This window comes from Notamacropus eugenii, chromosome 3 (assembly GCF_028372415.1).
Source record: "Notamacropus eugenii isolate mMacEug1 chromosome 3, mMacEug1.pri_v2, whole genome shotgun sequence".
In the NCBI taxonomy this organism is placed as follows: Eukaryota; Metazoa; Chordata; class Mammalia; order Diprotodontia; family Macropodidae; genus Notamacropus; species Notamacropus eugenii.
Window position 1 is genome coordinate 159,160,406 of NC_092874.1, and position 24,026 is coordinate 159,184,431.

The 24,026-nt window shown below is 36.6% G+C and overlaps 1 protein-coding gene across 2 annotated transcripts in view; it reads right to left on the reverse strand.

Moving 5' to 3' along the window:
- HGF (hepatocyte growth factor) overlaps positions 1 to 19,099 on the reverse strand; it is a 98,559-nt gene extending 79,460 nt beyond the window's left edge. The window contains exons 1-2 of one of the 2 annotated variants that reach the window (XM_072653212.1): positions 18,756 to 19,099; positions 8,471 to 8,633 (exon numbers count right to left, since the gene is read on the reverse strand). In XM_072653212.1, coding sequence (XP_072509313.1) covers positions 8,471 to 8,633; positions 18,756 to 18,843 — 251 coding nt within the window. In that variant the 5' untranslated portion in view covers positions 18,844 to 19,099. The remainder of the gene's footprint in view (positions 1 to 8,470; positions 8,634 to 18,755) is intronic. The other variant, XM_072653211.1, reaches the window with a different exon arrangement.
- Positions 19,100 to 24,026: the final 4,927 nt, after the last annotated feature.

A 24,026-nucleotide genomic window follows, 5' to 3' on the forward strand; every position in this document is an offset into this window, starting at 1 on the left:
TACTTTAAAATTGTTATGAAATTTTTCTAAATGGACTCTTTCATAAATATTTGTATGTTGCCATGTGTAGGTGTCCATATATACAACTAATATGAATCCCTTCCCCTTTCAATTCTCTAAATGTGTACACTAAGCAACTCCTGATACCCAATAATTTTACATTTTCAATAACTAGATATTTGCGTGTTATTAATCTAACCACTTAATTATAAAAATCTTGAAAAACAGTTAAGTAGATTTTGAAGAAGTTAATGAAAGTCTCACATGATATCCACTTCCTCAAAACTGATTCAGAGTCTTTCATGATTATAGATATACTATTTTATTATATATCTGTATTTTCTCAAAATATGGCATTTATTTATTATCTTTATGTACATTATGCATATGAAGATATTTTTGAATCTACAATTTGGGAAACAGTGGGAAGCAAAGTTCTTGATTTTAGAACTTTACTCAATGTATCTGTAAAACTGTTTTTTTTTTCCATCAGGATATGACATAAGAGAATAATATATAAAGTCTGTTTTACTCCATTAGAACCTAAGAATGTATAAATATGGAATCATGAATTATATTTAGTGACAATGGTTTCCTCAGGTAAATCTAGTATAACAACATTCTTGTGAATTACATTAAAACCATTCTTCATCATTATTCCTCTTATTGCATCTAATTAGGATTTTTTTTCTTCTTAAGATAATGCTACCAAATGGTCAGTGGTTATCCCTCTCCAAAACTCTCTTCGTTTTGGCTCCCCAACAAATTAAAATGTCTTGTTAAGGTCATCTCTTATGATGTTACTGTTATCTTAATTTTTCTCATTCTTCATTCCTTACTATTTATTATATGACCTTCCTCTAACAGCTTTGGTTATCCCTTATAGAGTCTACTTTATACACACCTTCAATACAGAGTGGTAATGTGGAAAGAACAAGGGTCTTCAAATAAAATTACCTGAATTCAAATTTCACTTCAGTCATGTGGCAATGGGTAGGAAATTTGATCTCTTTGTGCCTAATATAATGGGGGACAGGCCAATGATGTCCTCAGAGTCTACAGGGATATGCCCTGACTGGTGAGTTCTACTGATCATATACAACATTACATTCCTGGCTTCAATTCAACACATAGGACTTGGTGAATGTGTTTTGAGCATGTGTCTTGGAGAGTCTCTTTGCCTTAATTCAGAGCATTGAGCAATATAATCTATTTCCTGTCAGCTCACTGCATGATGATGACTTTTCATTCAATTCAGTAAACATTTATTAAGCACCTACTATGTGTTAGGCACTGTGCTAAGAAATGGAGGTACTAATAAAAATAAAACACTGTCCTCGCCCTCAAGAAGATTATAATCTGACAGGGGAAGCTGATAAGGGGGTAGAAGTTGGGGTGCATTATGGGAATGCGGGGAGAGAGGTGTAAGGAATTTTTCTGAGAAGTCCAAGCCAAAAAGAGTTTCTGTTGAAAAATGACTGCTGAGATGAAACTGAGCGTACATGTAGTAGGTTAGAGGAAAATCCCTCAGAAAACATTCTGAAACACTCTCTCTTCCCTGGTAACATTTAAGTGAAAAGGAAGAAATTCTATGGGCCTCAAGGTGGGGAAAAGGTGTAACATCAGTGGAATGTCACAGCTGGATTATCTCCATACTTAGGAACCATGTGGCTTTGAATGCATGGTCCCTCTATTTCCTTTGCTTCCTTATGTTTATTCTTTCAATTTTTTTTATCTTGAATAAATAAGTATTAGAAAGGAATGGACCATATCATTGTGAGCTTTAAAAATGTTTGAAGAGCTATCAAAAGTCCCCTCAGCGACAGCATCCAGTACAATCAATAGCTGAATTCAGTGAGGAGATAACCCTGACTAGCAACCTACAGAACTCTTCCCAGTGACAAATTGACCAAGAGTTCAAGATACCATATCTTTTAAGTAATGGAGTGGAACATCTAATTCTACAACAAAAGGAATGAATTTGTTGGAGACATCTTTATGTGAGAAAAGGATTTCCAGAGCCATCAAATATCACTTCCGCCCTGGTTGGGAATAGGTGAATATTTTGTAGCACCAATTTAAGTTTGCATCAGTTTTCCTATTGCTGCACTTCAATCATTGCTATACTTTCTCAGCAAATATGTTGTGTAAAAGCTAACTGATATTCTTTGGTTAATTGGTAGTTGACAGAAGTTAGCTAGTTAAGTGATGTTATGAGTAATAACATTACAAAATGAACACCAGTCCCTTAGGAAACCTTGAGGGAAGAAGTATAAACTATCTTTTAGGGATCTGATTTGCTAAGTTGAGTGATAAAAGTGTGAGCCCTTAGTTGGTGCAATATAAGATTTCTTTACTTAAAAAACACCTATTACAGCTTGTACTACTTACCTTGAGGGGTTTTTGTCAGGAAAAGTCTTTGTAAACCTTTAAGCTCTGTGTGCAAATGTGAGTTTTATTGACTGTAGTTCATTTTACTTATTTACCATATTAACTCAACAATCTTTTCTTAATTTCCAGCCTTAAATACATTTTATGTTGGTAAAATCTTAATTAAATAATAGTCTAATTATAAGCAGATAATTCAGATTTCTTGAGTATTTATTATATGCAAGATGCTGTGGAAATAAAAATTAAGACACAATCTAGTGGAATAGGTATTACATTTGGAGATGGAGGATCTACATTCAAATCTTGTCTCATTATTTCATTACTTATGTAGACTTCTACAAGTATTTGAACTTTATTGGGCCAGTTTCCTCATCTGTTAAATGGGAGAGTAGGTAAGAGGTGATCTCTAAGGTTCTTTTATCTCTGTGATGCTATCATGTTGTAATCTAAATATTCTATGGTCTTTTACCTCACCTCCATCTCTTGGAATCACTCAGTTCAAGGGTCATTTTCCACACTAAAGTCATTTTTGATCCCTCCAGATACCAGTGCACTCCCTCCTAAAATGATTTTGTATTTAATGAGTATGTGTGTTTATATGTGTGTATTCTGTATATACATATACATACACATGCCATCTACCCATGGGGATATATGCTTGCTGAATTCAGAAACTGTTTCTCTCGTCTCTATATCCCTAACACTTATCCATAGCTGGCACATAATATTGTTGTTGTTCAGTCATTTCAGTAACATCCAATTCACTGTGACCCTATTTGGGATTTTCTTCTCAAAGACACTGGAGTGGTTTTTCATCACCTTCTCTAGCTGATTTTACAGATAAGGAAACTGAGGCAAACAGTGTTAAGTGACTTGCTCAAGGTTACGCAGCTAGTAAGTGTCTGAAGCCAGATTTGAACTCAGGAAGATGAGTCTTCCTGACTTTACAGCAGTCTGTCCACTGTGCAACCTAGTTGCCTTCTAGCACATAATAACAAGCACTTAATAAATGCTTGCTGATTGTGTGATAGTAGGAGTGTTGTCAGAATGGCAAATGAAATGAATAATATGATTAAAATGCAACCAACACTGAAGAAGACATGATGACAGTTTGAATTAGTAATCTGCTCCTCAGCTTATTAACCTAAAAGATATTCACTCTGTAATTTTTCTATTTGTATCATAATTGTAATTTTGGGTATAATCTCTTGTGGATTCAGATGATATCTTTGGGGCCTTATTTATGTAACAGTAACAGATGAGGTCAATCTAGAACACACAAGTTTTGCCAAATTTACACAGATGTTTCCACATGTGGAGACTGTTTTTTTTTTTTTGTTGTTGTTACTTCCTTCATCCTTTTTTCATTATCTTATTATGGTAAAATATGTTCTGAATGTGTAATACACACTTATATTATGCCTCTCCTTGAGCTTTTATGTCTTCTATGCCTTTTAATCTTTAATCAATTTTTAAATTTGATCTTAGGAACCTTTTTTAAATTTTAAACTCTTTCTTTGATGCATTTTAGTTATGTTGTTTCCAGCTGAGAATCAATCAGTAAACATTTATTAAGCACCAACTATCTGTCAGGCATCTTGCCAAGTACTGGGGATACAAAGAGGCAAAAAGACAATCCTTTCCTCCAAGGAGCTCACACTCTAATGGGGGGGAGAGGACAAATCAATCATCTAGTCATATTTCCTACACAGCAAAGACGATGCTTAATAATACTGATACTCAAGACATTTCTCACTCTGATCCCAAGCCACCCTTCCAGTTTAATTTATCAATATTCTACAACTCTATGTTCAAGCCAAATTGGAACCCTAACCCTTTGTCAAATCTTTATCTTCTTTCTTATGCTTTTCCCACTATTAAAATACATTTTAACAGCTACTTTACCCTAGCAGTTTGTTATATCTTTTCCATCCTTTAAGAAATGGAATAACACACAGCAAAGAATAAGGAGAAAAGACAAAGAATGAAGAGTGGTTTCAGATTCAAGTTCTAACATTCACTAGCTATATCCAAGGGCAAACCATTTCAACTGAGTTTGTTCATTTGTGAGATAGAAAGGAAATAGTACTTAAAACTATTTTCACACGTGAATGTTATGAGAAACATATTTGAAAAAGTAAAGTACCATTTAAATATAAATTATCCTTATTATATAAAGCCTACTTCAGATACTATGTTCTCTAGATCTTCTCAGTTCAAAGTGATATGCTCTTCATGGAAATTTTTATATCACTTTCTTTCTACCTCTTTCACATTATAACTTGTGCTGTGTTTAATAAATATTCTTGGCTTATCTTCCTTATTAGATACATTCCTTGATGTCAGGGACCATCTTATGCATCTTTTCATTCCTAAGATCTTAGCATAGTGCCTTATAATACTATGCACTTAACAAATGTTTCATGTAACAAAGTCACCCATAACAGCCAAAATGCTTAGAGTATTTTCTTAAGAAAGAATACTAGTATTTCTGTATCTGTGTTCCCACTTGGTCCAAAGATGCTTTTGTAGCCATGATGATTTTTTTCCCTAGAAGTTCAATATGATTTCCTTGTCCCTGGTCCATTAAGCAATGAGATAATATGTAATTTCATAATATGCTATGAACTAAATTTGGAATATCACAATTTTCATATATAACTGGAAACTATAAAATTGGCAAATCTGACTAAAGCATAGAATTCAGCTTGGAAATATAAAGAGACTACCATCTCATCCCTGTATCCAGGGAGATATTTGCTATTTGTAACTCAGCCACAAAGTAGAAAATGAAACTAAGATGGTTTAGGGGAAAGATTGCTAATCTAGGAGTGAGAAAATCTGAGTTAGAGTCTGAGATCCTTTACTTTCTAGCTATATGACACATAAAATGAGGGCATTAAACAAGGTGCTATCTAAGGTTTTTGATGGTTCTAAGTCTATGATAATAATGAAAATAACCAGCACTTATGCACAACTTTAAGTCCTGTGAATCATCTTACATAATACCTGTTTTTTTTTCCTCATAACAATCCTTTGAGGTTGGCAATATACTGTCCCCATTTTATAGAAGAGGAAACTGAGGCTGAGAGGTTAAATGACTTGTCCAAGGACACATATTAGGTAAATGTCTGAGGTAGCATTTAAATTCACTTATTCCTAACTCCAGATTCAGTAATCTACCCACTGCTCTACCTAGCTACCTCTATGGCTGATAACAGTAATAAGCAGTTTGATTTACTACATTCTGAGAAGACTGAAAAAAAAGTGGTGTCCACTGAATTCATGGCTTATTGCCTAAAAGAAAAGACATGCCTTAAAAAGTATTCCCTTTCCCAACTGGAGGAAGAAAATGTATTCTAACAGACAGTTCCTGGTCTAGACCTGTTGTTTCAGCCTGTCAACTGTTAGATATTGCTCTAAAGAAGATTTAAGATTTTTAATGGAGACTTTGCAATGAGACATGGCAGTCAAAAAAAGGCAATGACCTTGGGCTGCACTAAGAGAGGAAGAGCTTCCAGGAATAGACTGGGTCCTACCATAACGTGACCCCATCAGAACTCATCTGGAGGATTATGTTTAGTTCTGGATGCTACCATTTAAGAAAGACATTGATAGGAGAGTGTCCAGAGGAAACAGTCAAAATGGAGAAGACCTCAGGTCATATCCCATTTAAATCAGTTGAAGGAACACTGAGCCTAAGGAAGAGAAAACTTGAGGTGGACATTATAACTGTTTCCAAGTATCTGAAGGACTGTTATGTGGAAATGAGATTAGACTTGTTCCTTATGAGCGCAGAGGACAGAGTCAGGGTTGAAGAGTGGAAGTTTCAAAGATGAAAATTTAGACTTGATGTCAGGAAAAAAAAAACAAAACTTCCTAACAATTAGAACTGTCCGAAAATGGAATGGGTTATCTCAAGAGGTGTTAGATTCACCTTCTTTGTAGACCTTCAAGGAGAAAGTAGGCAACTACTTGTCTGTGTTTATACAGGGGAATGTTTTCAGGAATGGAGTAGACTACATGGCCTCTGAAGTTTTTTTTTTGCAAATCTCAAATTCTAGAATGGCAAATCTCAAATTCAATAATTTCTGGGATCCAAATTCTTTCGCTTGGTGTGTTAACTATTTCTTGGAACTTTATGCCATTTGTAAATTTAGTAAGCATAAAATCTATTCCTTCATCAAAATCAGTGATAAAAATGTTTAACAAAATTGGACCAAGGGTAGGATCCAGAAAATCTACAGGGGAGATGCTTTTCCTAGTTGGCACTGGTCTGCATCTCTGTCTCTCTTTCTCTGTCTGTCTCTCTCTCCACCTGTCTCTCTGTCTCTGTCTCTCTCTCTCTCCGACCATTCATTTGGAATTCTTTTCTTAGGCATTCATGCTATATATACTATGGGTGCAAAAGAGTGCAGTTTTAAGTTCTAGTAGCTTAAGACTTTGAAATACTATATATTGTATCCATGTCATATAAACATATATATGTACATATTATAAACATGTATAGTCTTATAATCTTGATGACAGAGCATGTTTCATTTTTGTATTTGAATCATTTTGTGTTTGAATCACTAGTGCCAAGCATAGGGTCTAAGTACCTACTAGACAGGCATTAGTACAAAATGGCTAATACAAAACTGACCATGAGGGGAGAATACATGTATAATATGTATATAAATCCTAACACAATTTCCCCCACCTCATTTCTTTGCCCTTGAACATGTATGTCCCTTTTTCCCCACTAAAATAACTCACAATCTTTGTAGGTAAGAGGTCCAGAAGAAAGGAATCCTGTGTAACCAAAGTTCACATCTATATTATACTTTGAGGTTTACAAAAGGATTAAAATCCTTCTAAGTAATTTGTACAAGGATTATTATCCTCATTTTATAGCGGAGGAAACCGAGTCTAAAATAGATTAGGTGACTTTCTCACCACAGCTAAGTACCATAGATGTGACCTAGCCCTAGATTCTAAAGTCCTAGTCCTAAATCACTCTTCCCTGCAATACAGTGTTATGCTCATAGAAAGGACTTTCCCTTGCATATATCTAAATGTACAAAGACACCCTGAAAGAATTTTCCCAGCCTCTCTTCTGCATATCTGACTCTGATGGTCCTATTGAGAGGGATTCTTACTAGATTTTGCCCACTTAATTCTATATTATGGGACTAGATTTCATTAGTATATAGAACTACTGAAAGATGAAATACCTTTATGATTTCAGATAGGGACCTTCTCTGCAAAATGATTTCAGAGAGTTGCCTGGAAGACTGAGAAGTTAATTGACTCTGAGAGGCACACAGCCAGAAGGGGGATTGAACTTGGGTCTTCCTAAATCAAAAGTCAGTTCTCTCTCTCCATATCATGCTTACTTCTATCCTATGGGATAGAGTTATTTTTCATTGCAAAGTCACACAAGAACTGGCAAACGATAGCAAGCCTTTCACTTGACTCTTCTAATGCCATTTCTAATGACCTTATCACTTTTCACCTAAATGTTTATCATGTCTTCCCACTAATGCCTTTTCAACATCCTCTTTTGCCAAAGCCAAGCTCTGTAGATATCGTCTGAGCCTCTCAACACCTTCTATTCTCAATCTCCTGAGCCTTTGACATAAGTTCCTATAAATCCTGGCTGTTGCCCAGTTCTGCAATTCATAATCTTAAAATTCCTTCCACTTCTGTTGCCAATAAATATTTATTCTGAATACATGGCCTAGAAGTTTAAAGAGAATTAAATGAAATCAATCCAAATGAATTTCATTTTTAATAATCAAAGCTACATAAAGAACAAAGGAAATCACAAAACACATAATAAATTTAAGAAAGATAAATCTTTTTTTTCATTACACATTTTTAATGTCCTCTTTTCCACTTCCATTTATTCCTTCAACTGCATCATATGTCTCCCATGACAAGAAGTTTAAAAGATTCAAGACTAGACTGCATAGGCCAACTACTACATTTGCACATTGGACACCAGTAATTTTAAAACATAATGTAGTTTGTATAGGCAATGGGGGTATATTCTATTAGTGGAAAATTCCTATCAGAGCAACAAGGAACAACTTACTTGCAAGTGAATGGAAGGCCTTTATTCCTAATACATCTCTTGGCACATTTGTCCGTCGTGTTCAGCCTTTTGGTTTTAATATTCAGTGATGAGTCTAGTCTGATTAGGGTAGTCTTTGCTGACTTTTTGAATTCATGGAGGGTGTTTCTTTTCCTCTGGCCCTCTATGAGTAAACACATTCAAAAGAAAAAAAAAAAGTCTTGAAGGATGATATTCAAAAGAATGATTTTGCCTAACAATGTTGACCTCCGAAAATAGTTAGAAAAATTACGGTAAGGGAAGAAAAAGTTAGTTGATAAGGACAAACCAAGAAACTATCGTCAAGCCTGGTCACTAATCTACAGTTTTTCAGAGAGAGGATGCTCTCCCAAACTGGGACAGAGTTCATTCTGCAGAAATAAATAGCATGCTCTTCTCTAAACAGCATGAAAGCAAGAAACAGTGCCAGGAGCATGTCATGTCATGTTTCATATTGCGTTTTTGCATTTCTTCTACTATTTTGTCCCCATATAAATTATAATGACTAGCAACAGCCATTCACCCAAAGTTTGACAGCACAGACAGAACTCACTAAAATCTGTGCATGGGACACATTGGCCATATTTATTCTATATAACCGTCAGGGAGAGGGGAAAATTATATTACTTAAAAATATTTTCTCTCTCATTTATTATATAAATACATCTTTCTTCCAGATAATATTTTTTTTCTATTCCTGTATTGTTTCTCTTGCTATCCAGCCAAGTGTGGTTAATCAAAACATCATTTAATGTGAGTCTCATTTTTCTTTATAAAAGAGTTGTTCAAGGCCACCAGATAGCATGAAGTTTCCCATTAAAAAGCCAAATAACCTAGGAGGCCATGCTATTCATCCCAAAAGGGCTTAATTTTATGTACAGTCTTGTAAGAATTGAAAATGTAATCTTTCACTTACTCATTTACCTCAATTGTCCCAACTCTTAATTGCTACCCTTACTCGACCCCATACAGTTAAGCCTGCTAATAGATTGCCGCTACTGGGCAATCAGGGTGACCAGAGTCTATTAAATGCCTTATATGGGAGACATTTCTGAAGCAAGAGAGCTTTCTTTCCTCTGCTTTACTGTTTCCCCCTTAGGACTATACAACCTATTTACCTGGGGAGAGAGGGGGAGGGAAAAGGGAGGGAGAATGATACAAGTGCTTTTTGTATTTAATAGCCAGAACAAGAGAGATGTGTTCATGATAAGTCAGAAGATCAGGAAAGAAAGTAGGGAAAATGAGTAAAAACAGTAAAAAACATCAAACAAGAAAAATGCAAAGTCCCAAGGAGTTGAAGTCTAAATAGGATATGGGACTTTTATGAGGTGACAGTAGGAGAAATAGATACAGAAAGAGAAAAAAAGATGTGTGTGGTTTGTTCTTTAATTCAATTTTGTTTTTGTTTTTCCCTTAGTAAGCTTTGCTCTTCTTTCATTTCTCCCTTCCCCCATACTTTGAAGACCCTCACAACAAATACACATAGTAAAGCCAAAGAAATTCCCACGTTGGTTCCTTCCAAAAACGTACACCTCATTTTACATATTAGTCCATCATTGCTCTGTTGGGAGGTGAACGGAATTCTCCATCATCAGTCCTAGCATATGCAAGTTTTGTTTTATTTTGTTCTGTTTTAAGGTGGTAGCATATATATAGGTGGTTTGTGGAAGCATTTCCTATGAGTTAAATTTGCAGACATGAATGAAGAAACAAGACAGACTGGAACTGTAACAAGGGAGACATTAAACATGCAAAAAAAAAAAAGTACCAAAAAGGCAAAACTCCACTTCATAAAAACTTAGAAGTATGGGATAACACAATGAGATGCCAGAAATGGCATCATACTTTGACTTTGCCAGCAACCACTGGCTCCTGTTGGCTTATTAAACATTCAGGCTTTATTTCTCAACTTCTGCTCTGACCTGAAGATTACTATAAGGAAACATGCACCTTATTCCTTATTTTTATATGTCTCCAGAGCATGCTTTTCAAAACCTTCATGTTCCTTGAGAGAATAATCTTTACCCTGTAATATGTATAGGTATGCTCCTATGTGTATCAATATATCAAGAATCATTTCATTTGAAATTTAATTTCATTAAAATAGATATCTACTAATGGAGATTTCAACCCCTCTGTGCTTCTATAAATGGCCTGATAAATTGTTGTTGCAAAAAAAAAAAAAAAGTTCATAAACCAACAAATGACCCTTTCTGAATGGAGACCATTCAAATGTCTTGATTATAGACATAAAATCTATCCTATAATAGAAATTTTTCTAGCTTGATCAAACTTTCTAGCTCAAGGGTATTATAACTACTTAAGCCCTAAAAATTATTCATTCCAACCCACCACCTTTTACAGTTAAAAAAACAAACCCATTACCCTTAGACACAGACAGACATAATGATTTGTCCAAGGGCATACAAACAAAGCAACAGAACCCAGGTTTTCCTGATATCAAATCTGTGTCTTTTCCATGATTTCATAAGAATTATAACCCAGGGCCCTTTCACTTCTTGAGGAAGCAGCTAAATAGAACTTTAACTGAAGATAGTTCCATGGGGACACTTGAAAAGCAGATAAAGTTTGTTCAAACAAATCAATGAATCATCAAATATTTGAGCTGATACTATGGGCTGTAATGTTAATTATGTTAGTGACAGTTAAAGATCTCCCCTACTCACTAATGGGTCTGCCCATGAAGGGAAGCTTGATTAGGGGAGATTTGTTTTGTAGGAAGGCTCACATCTTTCATTAATTTCTACTGAGGCACTGGGTCTCAAGGGTTGTGATGCCCTCTGGCTCTGAAAAGTGTATATATACTTTGAGGTAATGTTTTATTTGGGGGCTTACTCAATGGAAGCATTTGGCCAGGTGAGACTCTGGGTAGCTGCTAAAGAGTGCCCCCTGCTTTGAAAATCCAGATGTTGGTGCTTCGTTCTCTGGTACCTATGCATGATTGTAATGGTCAGACAGCTGGATCTGTTTGTTGATCTGTGATCTATGTATTGCTTATGGTCAGACAGTTAGAAGTCCTGTCTATTGGTCTTTATTTCTCTGTATTTTCTCTGAAGTTCAGAGTGCTGACTTTTTCCCCTGAACTAAGTGAATAATATATGTGTTTCTTTAAAGTGGTTGTCGACCTCTGAGAAGTTGCTTTCCTTTAGAAAAGTAGATCTAAGAGCTTGTACAGCAGGCCTTTCTATGTATGCCAGGGTCCTTGCTGTTACATGGACTTAGGACAGCACTAGCTGCCAGATTATAACTGTACCTCTCTCATCAAACACTGGCTAATTTACAAAAGAGCCAAATATATTTACCATTAATTTCTACCTGAGAAATTGTTTTGATCAGTATTAAAGAGAGAATGTTCACTAAAGATTTTAAATCTTGATAAAAAGAAGTATGTGAATCTGAAGTCTTGGGATCCATAGTTCCATGTCTGTTAGGGACAGATTCAGAAGAAAGTGTCATTCTCTCAAGTAAAGGATGTGCAAACTTCAACTTCTGGCTTCTATTACAGTATTCTATTAATGAGAGATAAGTTTTTCCATCAAGAGTTTCTACTTCCTTTGACCTCTGTGCACTGTTTTCCAGCTGTCAGGAGTCATCCTTATCTTAAATATTTTGCCTTCATTTTTCATTTTGTATATTTCCCAGAAAATTGTGGAAGTTAATGGAAGCAGAACACCTATTAAAATAGGGTGACTTCCTTAACAATAGCATAATCAAAGTATATGGCTTTTGGAAGAGTTCTCCAAATGAATCATGTTAACTAAGAAGAAGGTGATTCTTAAAATTGGCACAATGTCATCTTGTACAGCTGATGTGAAATGATTATGTGTAGCCAGGGGCAGGAGATTGCATAAATTAGTCAATCTGAAGGGGGAAAAAATTAAAGTCAGAAGAATGATATGTTTGTGAATGATTTTCAACTGACAAGTAAAAATCAAACAGAACTTCATGTTTGTCCTGAGATTTTATGTTCTTACACTTTTCACATCATGAATGAAAAAAAGCTAATAAACACATCTGGGTTAAAGTGAAGACATCTTTGTTGCAGATGCCACTTGGTTGTGCACTGTGGGTCCTCGGATTATTGATTGTTTTTGTTTGTTTTTTGTAACGTTTATTTGTTGTTCTATTTCGGTCATTCATTTTAATAGGTCAGCAACTCATTATTCAAAATTCAGATTCTAGGCACACACCTATATCCTATAAAACTTCAGGACTCATAAACCTAGAAAATATATCTCCTCTCTAATGAAAAAGCCAAATTCAAAAAAGATGTCATTCAAAAATGACAACTAAAAATAAAATCTTTGCTATAAAATATCAAGTTCCAACTGTTCTTTTTCTGTGTTTGCACTTATGTGTACGTACATGTATATGTGTATGTCTTTACAACTGATTCTTATTGCTCCAGAAATACCAAAGATTAAATTTGGAAGGATTTTATTACTTTTTTATGGGGGGCAGGGAGGACTGAGGGATATTGGATAGAGCTCTAAAAGTTTCTAAACATTTATCCTGCTTGAAGTCTCTCTGCCTCCTCCACCCCTGATATACACACACACACACATATATATACATATATGTATGTGTATGCACATATATGCATGTATGTATGTTATATATGCTTTTACATTATATATATATGCTTGTATATGTACTTTGTATATATACTGCATATGCACTATACATACATATATACATATATACACATACATTGTATATGTTGAATAGAGGCTTTAGGCTAGGTAAATGTTTAGAAACTTTAATTAAGAGCTCCACTTAATATCCCTCCCTCCCTCAACAAAAAGTGATGCTATTCTTCCCAATTTAATCTTTAATATTTTCAGTGCAATAAGAATCAGTTGGACAGACATACACATCGACATATAAACACACATATAGAGAAAGAGAAAGAGAAAATTGGAACTATATTTTGTAGCAAAGAATTTTACTTTTTGCATACAAATATGTGTATATATATATATATATATATATATATATATATATATAGGCATGTATTTTTAAGACAGGAGTTCTTAACTTCTGCTCCACAGTCCTCCAAAGGGTCCCTACAGAGATTTCAAGGGACCCATCAACTGTGACAAGATAAAAAGCATCGTTAATTTCACTAACCTTTGGTTTCCTTTAAAATCCTGTGTATTTTATTTTATGCATTTAAAACACTATTCTGGGGAGTCCAAAGGCTCCAAAGTGTTCCCTGACACAAATAAGGTTAAGAACCCTTTATAAAAGAACGATTAAAAAACAAAGTATAATTATGGTCCTGGAGCAGTCACTTAAAGTCTTTCAGTCTCAGTTTCAATTTCTATAAAATGAAGGTAATGTCAATAGTACTTACCTGACAGTCTTGTTCTGAGGATTAAATCAAATGAGATAGTGCATTTGGACCATTTTGCACACCTTAGAGAACTATATGAATGTTAGGTTTTTTAGATCATTATTGTTGCTGTTTACTCCTACTTCTACTCCTCCTCCTACTACACATCTGATTATGCTGTGTCATTCTACAGCTCAAAAATCTTTAAGTGGCCCCCTGTTGCCTATAGAACAAAATACAAACTCCAAAAAGTAACACTTAAGGTCTTTTATAATCTGGCTCCAGTTAACCTTTCCCAGCTTATTTCATTTTATCACCATTATTATACTCTATATTTAAAACAAATTGTACTCCCATATGTTCTTCAAATTCATCATTTCTCTTCTCACGTCTCTGCTTTCCCATAGGCTACCTCATTCCTTCAAGAGACTCCCTTTTCACGTTCACTTCTGATAAACTTTATATTCCTTCAAGTATCCATTCAGGTTTCACCTAGTCAGGAAGTCTTCCCTGATTGCCTTAGAGACATGTTGTCTCCTAAAATTATAATCATGTTTGTTGTTGAGTCATTTCAGTCATATCCAACTCTCCATGACCCCATTTGGGGTTTTCTTGGCAAAGATATTGAATGGTTCATCATTTCCTTCTCCAGCTCATTTTACAGAGGAAACTGAGGCAAACAGGATTTTCCTAACTTGCCCAGGAGCACATAGCTAGTAAGTATCCAAGGCCAGATTTGAACTCATGAAGATAAGTTTTTCTGATTCCAAGCTCAGTGCTCTATCTATTGAGTCATACACCTGCCCCAAATTATAATCATAGCAATCATAGATTTGGATTCAGAAGGGACTTCAGAAGCCATCTATCTAGGAATGGATAGGAGGAAAGATGAGCAAACAGAGACTCAGAGGAGTTAAATGATTTGCCCAATATCACGGAGGTGACCTTGTGGATTTAATACAGTGGCTGGCACATAGTAGGCACTTAATAAATTTTTATTGAATTGGTAGCAGTAGACCTAAGCTTTGAATCATGCTTCAAATCCATGTCATATCTATACCACACTTCCTTCTACATTCACTTATCTATGTACACATTGCAGCCATCCTCCAACCCCACAGTCAGGATATAGACTCCGTAAGAGTAAGGGTTGCAGCCAGTGCCTTGTACGTAATGAAGGTTTAACAAAAGTTTGTTGAATTGAAGACAGCTTTGACTAAAATAAAAGGGCAAAAGCATCCTTGAAAATCACTATCATTCCTTCCCCTTCTCAACATCCCCCCAGGGAAAAGCTCTGGGTAATGGAAGAATATGGGAGAAATATTTTGTTGAATATGTTTCCTATCTAGTCCCTTATTTAATTTACTTATTCAAGACTTAATGTTAGGAACCTAGTGAAAAGTAACAGCAAATAGTGCCAAATGTATTGAGTCCAAGGTGCTTTAAGAAAGACATATTTCTCCCTTTGGTCCCTGGGCCAGATATTCATTTCTCTTAGTACCTCATATATTTTCCTCTATGTGGGAGCTCCCAGTGACTTCAAAGAGAGGTCAGTGCAGGAAAAGGATTTGCAGAGTGTGGAAAGAAACAGGAATCTGGCTCCATTCACTCTGAAAAGTCTGTCCATATGATTAAGGATTAGCAAGTATGAAGTGGTGAGATGTTAAGATGACAATAAACAAATACAAGGAATGGAGAACAGAGGATATGAGACTATGGAAAGAAAGGTTCTGTAGGCAAATTCACACTTTCATAATTATTTTCATAGACAACTAGAATTTCTGAGACACCATAACAAAACTATAAGATAAAAAAGAAAACTATAAAATCACAGCACTGAAAGATCCATAGATCCATTGATAAAAGAAAATAGTTCAGAAATCATAGAAAGATTGGAATCAATAGTTTATCTTTCCAAAATGGCTCACAAATATATCCTAGTTTGGTTTAGAAGTTGAAATTGTGTTGTTCTATTTAAACTCAATAATCCCTTAAGATAATGAGATCACAGATTTAGAGATGGAAAAGCTTTTAAATGCCATCTAGTCTTGTTGTAATTGTTGTTCAGTTGTATTCAACTCTTCATGACCCCATTCTGGGTTTTCTTCGCAAAGATACAGAGCAATTTGCTGCTGTCTTCTCCATATCATTTTACAAAAGAGGAAATTGAGGCAAACAGGATTAAGTGATTTGCCCAGGGTCACACAGGCAGCAAGTGTCTGAGGCCAGATTTGAAATGAAGCCTTCCTGACTTCAGTCCCCTTACTCTATCCACTGAGACACCTAGCTCCCATATTCTAATCCTGTCACCTTACAAGATGAAGAAACTGAGACCAAGAGAAGTTAGGAGACTTTCTGAGGTCACACAGAAAATAAATGACAGTCCTAATCTGAACCCAGATTCTCAAACTTTAAGTGGGGCGTACTTTCTTCTCTGAAGTTATTGTAGGAAACTTTCACCTATGTAAAAAAAAACAGTGCCTCTGGTACCTCCCACTCTCCACTGATTGGTTGTCTCAGAAACCTTTTCTTAATGTTTACCTGGTACCCAGTACCAGAAACCTTTACAAGTGAAAGTAACCTAAAGCATCATGTCTTTCGAATTCCTCATTTACGAGATGGGGAAATTGATAGCTAGAGATAAAGTGACTTACTTATAATCACTTTAGTATTATAGTGGAAACTGGTGATTTGAATGGAGGTTTCCCAGCTCACAGTCCTATGTTCTTCTACCACAATGCACTGTTTATTGGGAGGTTTATAAGTTTAAAATTCTCTTTCTGTGCAGTGTTTTTTTTAACAACTAGCTGGCATTTATATTATGCTTTGCACTTCACCAAGCAGTTTTCTTGCAACAATCCCATGTAATAGTTTTCATTGTCCCCACTTTATAGATGTGAAAACTGAAGCTTACAGAGATTAAATGACTTTCACTTGATTTGTCATCTAGAAAGAAGCAGAGAAAGGTCTGGAACTTATATTTTCTGACTCCAATTTCAGTGTTCTTTACACTGCACCAAGATACCTCTAATACGTAACTACAGCGCTATTTTCATATAAGACCAAAGAATACAATAATGAAAACTGAAGAACTCATGCTGTTAGATGACAAGAAAAAGAAACATCCCTTTTTGTATATTTCAAAATGATCTATCTATTACATTCATTATATTGTACACTGCTCCAGACGAAGGTTATACATCAAAAACTATCGCCCTAAGCCTACCAAACAAAATAGTATCAACTCTCAGACATCCACTTCATGAATTATCCATTGCAAATTTGTAATTCCCTCTTGGCCTCCCACTACTAGCCAACACACTTCTGAGAATGCAAAATCATTTCAACATTAGCCAAAGTAAAGTGTAATTGGGAAGGTAAATCCATTGCCAAACTCATATATTGTAATTCATGCCAAAAGCAAAGAGGGTTGTTTTCTCAATTATTTGCTGTGTGGACTTATATACAATTGAGAGGAAAGTATGGTTAACAATGCTATGATATTTTCTTTAAGAAAGTATAACTTTCCAAATATTAGCCATTATTTGAACCATATTTTAAAACTTCCTACAGGTGTTGCTCCTGACCTATAAGAAACCAGCATAATAAAATTATTAGTAATCATAATTTACCTACTTAGTACATTTGGACACATCTGGATGGAGACGTCTACTTTTTCCTTCCTCCAGAAGTCTCTTCAAAAAGCATTCTAGTTGGCCATTCTCAACCCAATAGCCTCCCTCCATACATTTCACTAAATACATACACCAAAGGGAAGTCAATTCCCAGAGGTTGATGATTTTCTTTTCTATCTATTTAGCTCATTCTCGGTGTTGTCAACCCCTGGATTTCATCAGAAACTGGATCTTGAATGTGATTATTCATACCTAATTTAGTTCAAAAGATATAGCCAATTCTTTGTGTTGGACTTGGAAAAGGCTCCATCTACCATATGGTCATTCATTCCAAGCTTTGTATTCCCCCATGCCCTAGATGCTCACTGCCTTCTCACTTCAATATTCTAACCACTACAATGATAATACAACCAAATACAGATGTTTCCTCTTGTCCTGATAAGGACTATAAATTCCTAGGAACAGCAAATGAATTATTCTCTAAACTACCCAGACAATAGTCATTCCCAAATGACTCCTTTAAAACTCTGAAGTTTGAGGTAGAAAGTGAGAAAAAAAAAAAAAAAGAGTGAAGTTACTCTTGAGCCTAATCAAAGCCATACCCATACCATTTATGCCTTCCATGCATGGCAGCTACCCAAGGACAGATACCCATGGAGGGAGGGGGAGAGAGAAAGAGAGAGGGAGGGAAAGAGAGAAGAAAGGCAAGGAAAAAGAAACAGAAAAGAAAAGAAAGAAGAGGAAAAGAGAGGAGAGAGAGACAGAGTTGAGAGAAAAGAGAACAAGATTACATTTTTGTAGCATGCACACATTTGGTGTTTGATTTATATTTCTTAAATTAAAAACCTGTATATATCACAATTACAGGCTGCATCTTGGAGTGCAAAATGGGTGCATACATTGTTTTTGGAGAAGTGTCTTATCTAGAATAAAGGATGAATCCCCACAATCCTGTCCATCACTCAGCTGAACTCCAATTCAAATCCTCTCCCCAGCTTTAAACTTCCCCAAACAGGCAAAGTTCCAGACTAATGTTAGCACTTTATTTCTATCCCACAATTCATACCCATTAGGCTAGTGAGGAAGGGAGAAGGGTATTGATGAGCCGTTAATTATCCTTTAAAAGGTTTTTCAACAGAAACGAGAGGTTAAAAAGAAAATGTACGAAGAGGTTTGCTTTTTTTTTAAAAGACATTTAAACTTAGAGAAGAGATGCCGAAGGTAGGTTGTTGTTGTTTTTGAATGATCAAGGAAAAAGGAAAAAAAAAAAACTAACCTGCAAGGGAAATGGTGATGGGAAGAAGAAGGAGATGTTGAAGAACCTGATGCAGCACCAGTATTGGCAGAAGTTGGGTCACCCACATGGTGCTGGTCTTGCTGGCAGATCACACAGAAGGAGATGCCTGCTTGAAAGGATCCTGTGTAGAGGCAGTTACTAAAGGAGCCAGCCTGCACCGAGCTGCTTTTTATTACGATGAGCTAAGTTTGTTGTGTGATTAACTGGAAAGATCTAGGTCTGAACTCCCTCTTACGGTAAGAAACTGTTTAACAACAGCCCTTAACTCTTGTCCAACCTCCCCCCCTTCCCCCCACCTCCCCTCTAAACAACACCAAACAGATTCCAGCCCCTTTCCCTAGCTTAGGAAGGAAACTTACAAAGGAAAGGTCACCTGGCTTGAGGCCAGCTTCAATTTGGAAGCGTAAGCACCAGATCCCTGTGACTCGAATCAGAATGGGGAAGAGGAGGAGGAAGATGCAGACCCGCCAGTTAAAACTAGGCAGGCAACAAGGACCAATCCTCTCCATTTAAAAGCAGCCAAATACAAGTGTTCAAACGTCTATTTGGGAAAAAGAGGAAGGGGAAGCAGAAATCTCTGAAACCAGAGAGTTGCCCTCCAGCAAAATGTGCCCTCAGCTACTGATCCTGGGTGGTTTCACTGTTAGAAGCACCTGGGGATTCCAGTTAAAGACATTCATTCCCTGGGGTTTTGGAGAATGAGGGAGGAAGGAAATGAGCCGAGCCTGGGGTTCGACCTTGCAAAGGGTGGAGCTAGAGCAGGTAGAGAGAGGTATAATGAGGAAAGAGTTGTAGTCCTGGGGAAAATAGGTTCTGAGGTGGGAAGGATCCCCTGGTAGTTTTGGGCCAGAAAACACCCGTGCACACACGCACACACTGCCAGGTGTTTGACAGACTCTGCATCAGAAAGTTGCCCGCTTTGGGCAACTGGGATAAAAATCAGGTGACGTTACCTCCAAGAATATCTACAAGACTGCCACAGAAAGAAGGTCTGTCCCAAAGCCACCTCTTTCCAACCTCACTGCAAATCAAGGTAAACGGAATACAATATGAGAGTAAATATTTCCTGTGACCTAATTTTTTTAAAGAGAAGGGGGAAGGCTCCACAAATGTCAGCTTTCTAGGAGGTGTTAGATCAGTGCGCTGACCGCAGAGGCGGTATATTTATTGCACTGGAAAGAATCCCGACTCCCGGGTTGGAGGGACCTGGTTGCAAATTCCCAATCCCTCATGGTAAACGTGCGTCCTCTGCCCCCCTGCATTTAGGAGTGACTATATTTGGGAGGTTTTATCAGCCAGTCGTCAGTCAAACCTTTATTAAGCTCCCAGGACACATAGAAAGCATAATGTATAAAGCATAAAGTGTAATGAGAAGGATTCACATGTTAAATCGCTTCCCACCCCCTCTCTGGATAATCCCCAGGGTTTTTCTTTGCTGCTGTTAACACAGGTACTTGGATTCTTATATCCCAATTTAGGAAAAGCTGGGAGAATTTCGAGGGGAGTTGTGGGGCCTGCGGCAACTTTGAAGTAACCTCAAGCTTCAGTGAGGCGCCGCAAAGAAATTAGAACGGTTGTCCTCCCTGCTCTTTGCCCAACCTTCTTTCTGCCCTGCAGGCCTACAGAGTGGTAGAGAAAAAGAGGGGAGGGAGAAAGGGGAAAGGATAACTGGGGGCGTGGGGTTAGGAAGTGGGGAGCAAAATGAATGTTACCAAAAGATCAACACCCGCCCCCAAGCTCATGTACCAACCCTCCCCGCGACCAACCCAACTCAATTTGACTTATTTCTTTACAGGTTCTGGGTTACTTGGGAAATTTAGGAATTAGAAAATTGGTATTTAAGTAGTTGAGATAATATTACTATGCTCGAACTATGATTGTTACTGTCCTCTTCTCGCTAAGAAACAGACATAAAAGCAAAAGGCCAAAACCCCTCTAATAAGTAAATACATTCAGATCAACAAATGATCTGAAAATTCTAATATCCCATGCAACGTACTTTTTTGTCTGACTTTTGAAACCATCTTTGCTTTGACAGAAGAGGTCATTAGATGTGCTAAGGGATTTTTTTTTGGTGGGGTGGAATTAGATTTAAAGTATTTAATCATCTCTGGGAAGTGGAGGATACTGTATCAATGAGGGTGTGTGTGTGTGTGTGTGTGTGTGTGTGTGTGTGTGTGTGTGTGTGTGTGTGTGTGTGTGTGTGTGTGTGTGTGTGTGTGTGTGTGTGTGTGTAGCAAAGATTATAACATTAAAGAAATTTGCAATTATGCTGAGTTGCAATCAACATAATTTCTATGTGTCAGGCTGTGCTAAGCATTGGGTATACTCAGAAAGTTAACAACAGCCCCTGCCCTTACAGAGTTCACATTCTGATAAGGAGATGACATAACAAGCTATATACAAAGTGGATGGGAAGTCATCTCAGAGGGGAAGGCAGTATTAGAAGGTGGTGAGATGAGGCTGGAAAAGGCAACCTACAGAACGTGGGATTTCAGTTGAGATGTTAAGAAAGCCAGAGAAACCAAGACATGCATTAAGAGGGAAAGATTTCCAGATTTGTAGGAACAACTAGTTCTTGGAATGTGAGGATGAGCAAGTAGAACAGAGTGTGTGGAGGGCAAGTAAAGATAAAAAAGTGCCAGATTGTGAAGTGTTCTAAATGGCAAGGGAGTTTACATTAGATCCGGTAGGTCATAGGGAGCCACTGAAATTTACTGAGGGTGGCAGGGTTAACTCAAGTTAAACCTATGATTTAGGAAGATCACAGCAGAGTCTGGAGAAACTGGGGCAGGGAATATTTAATTCATTACGAAGTTTTACAATTTTTGATTATCAGACCTTGTAACAACAGCAAAAAAGCAAACATTCATTGGCTTTTATTGTGTAATTTCCCCACCTCTTTTAACAAACAAACAAAAAAAATTAATTGGACCTTTTAGATTAGACACTTGAATTCTGCCTTTTTTCTCCATTCACCTCACATATTTCCTTTGGGGGGCAGGGTGGTGGCTGAAGGTTGAAATGAAAGTATGCATAAGAAAGTACTTTGAGAAGTGTTAAGTCACGTAAAGAGTATCCTAAAAGTCTTAGATTAAAACTGTACAAACATAAAACAGTATTATCATCATAATCCTATCAAAACATTTGTTGTGCCTTTACAAATCAAAGTCCAAACTCCTCCTCACCCTCTTCCTTGTTTGGGTCTTTCTTTGTTAAAAGTAAAAGCTAAAAAAGGAAAATGTATGTCTACAATCAAGCTGTATGTTTGAATAGCAGCAGCTAGGACAGATTTCAGTTACCAGGAGATTTTTAAGCACAGTGGAAACACATTCAAGAATAGGATGGTAATTTACCTGCCTCGGAAACTGTAGACAAAATTTTGCCTTAAGCAAATAGACAGATAAGATGGTTTCCAGAGGTCCCTTCCAAAGCTAGTATCTATATGGAAAGTCCTGCCTTCATTAGAAAGTTCAAAGAAAAACCCTTCAAATGTACATATTTTTAAATGCTAAACTCAGTTAAAAACAAAACAAAACAAAAACTCTGGACACACACACCCACACACACCCCCACCCACACACACCCCCACCCACACACACCCCTTGAGCATGAAAGAGAGAAGCTGGTGTGGCAGGAAAATAACTCAACCATTAGTCAAGAAACTTGGGTTCTAGGCCCAAATCAGCTAGCTAATCGTTACTTGTGGGACATTGGCTCAGTCACCCACTCACTTTTCCCACTTGTAAAATGAGAAACTTGGATTTTTTACAAAGTTCTTTGGTCCTCTCCATATTCTATTTATTTTGGGAAACTTTAATAGATTGGGTTTGTTTTCATTTCTGGTTTTTTTTTTCTGATTATATACTCTTCTCAAGAAAGCCATAAGGCACTGGCATTATTTATTTTTTCTACGCTGTCATGTCCTTCCATTCCTCAGAAGAAAATACAGGAGTATGCTAGAATCTACTTGTACCTACAGAAGAGCTAATCATTAAATTTTCACCGTGAGCATTTACAGTTGGGAAAGTGACAAATACTACCACTCTAGGTTTTGTGTATTGCTTTGTTGATTATCTAAACTTAAGAAAATTAGGAAAAATGTTAATAATGCAGATTAAATATAAAAGTGTGTTGTGCATGTTTTAGAGCTGGTTGTTAACATACACCATCACATCCCCAAACTATCCTATCTTGAAACTATAGCCCTTAGTGATACCATGTTGACTGTCTTTAAAATGTAAAGCATATAGTTATTGCATAATTTTTTGACTGTACAAATTTCTCTGGAATGGTGGTGACTGTCTTCAATCTACCTTCATTTCTAATTAAATTAATTTACCAGATATTTATTAAAGATCTGTTAGATGTCATATGTCATGCCAAATTCTGAAGAAAATTGACAAAACTGCTAAGTCATTTTACGAAAGAAATAGAACGTATACAGATAAACAGTTACTAAATCTATTCAAAGTAATTTCATGGGGAGGGGAATATTTACAGCCGGTGAGCTGAGGAAGGATATTACTTTTTAATTGGACTTGAGTTTGGACTTGAAGGTAAATTAAGTATTCATGAAGTGGGAAAGCCTTTGCAAAGGAGATGAATGTTGAGTTTGGGAAAATGAAACAACAATTTGTGTGGGGTATAGCTGTTGAGGGGAGAAATGGGAAATCATTCTCAAAAGAGCACTTTAAATGTTAAGTTGAGGAGTTTGTATTTTATCCTACAGAGATTTGGATCCTAGGACCATCAGTAGGCAGTGGAATGGCATGTATAGACCTGTACCTAGCTTTTAGAGGCAGAAAAAGGCATAGTATAATGTGTCCAATGCTTTGTGACCCAATTTAAAGTTTTCATTGGAGAAGATACTGGAGTGGTCTGTTATTTACTTCTCCTGCTCATTTTACAGACGGGAAACTGAGGCAGAGTTAAGTGACTTGCAGAGAATCACATAGCTAGGAAGTATCTGAGGCCAGCTTTGAACTCAGGAAGATGAGTCTGGCACTCTATCCACTGGGCCACCTAGATAACCAAGGTTAATTCAAATTTTGAGATCATTCATTGATATGAAAGTTGAGGTAATGTGGCTATTGGAGGATGTGGAAGAACTGTCAGTTTTAGGATTTAGCATTTTCTCAGATGTATAGGAGGATGGATGGGAGAGGGGTAGGCAGAAAGACTAATAAGAAAGCTGTTAAAATAGCCCAGATTAAAAGAGGTGATGAAGACATGAACTACTAGGGTATT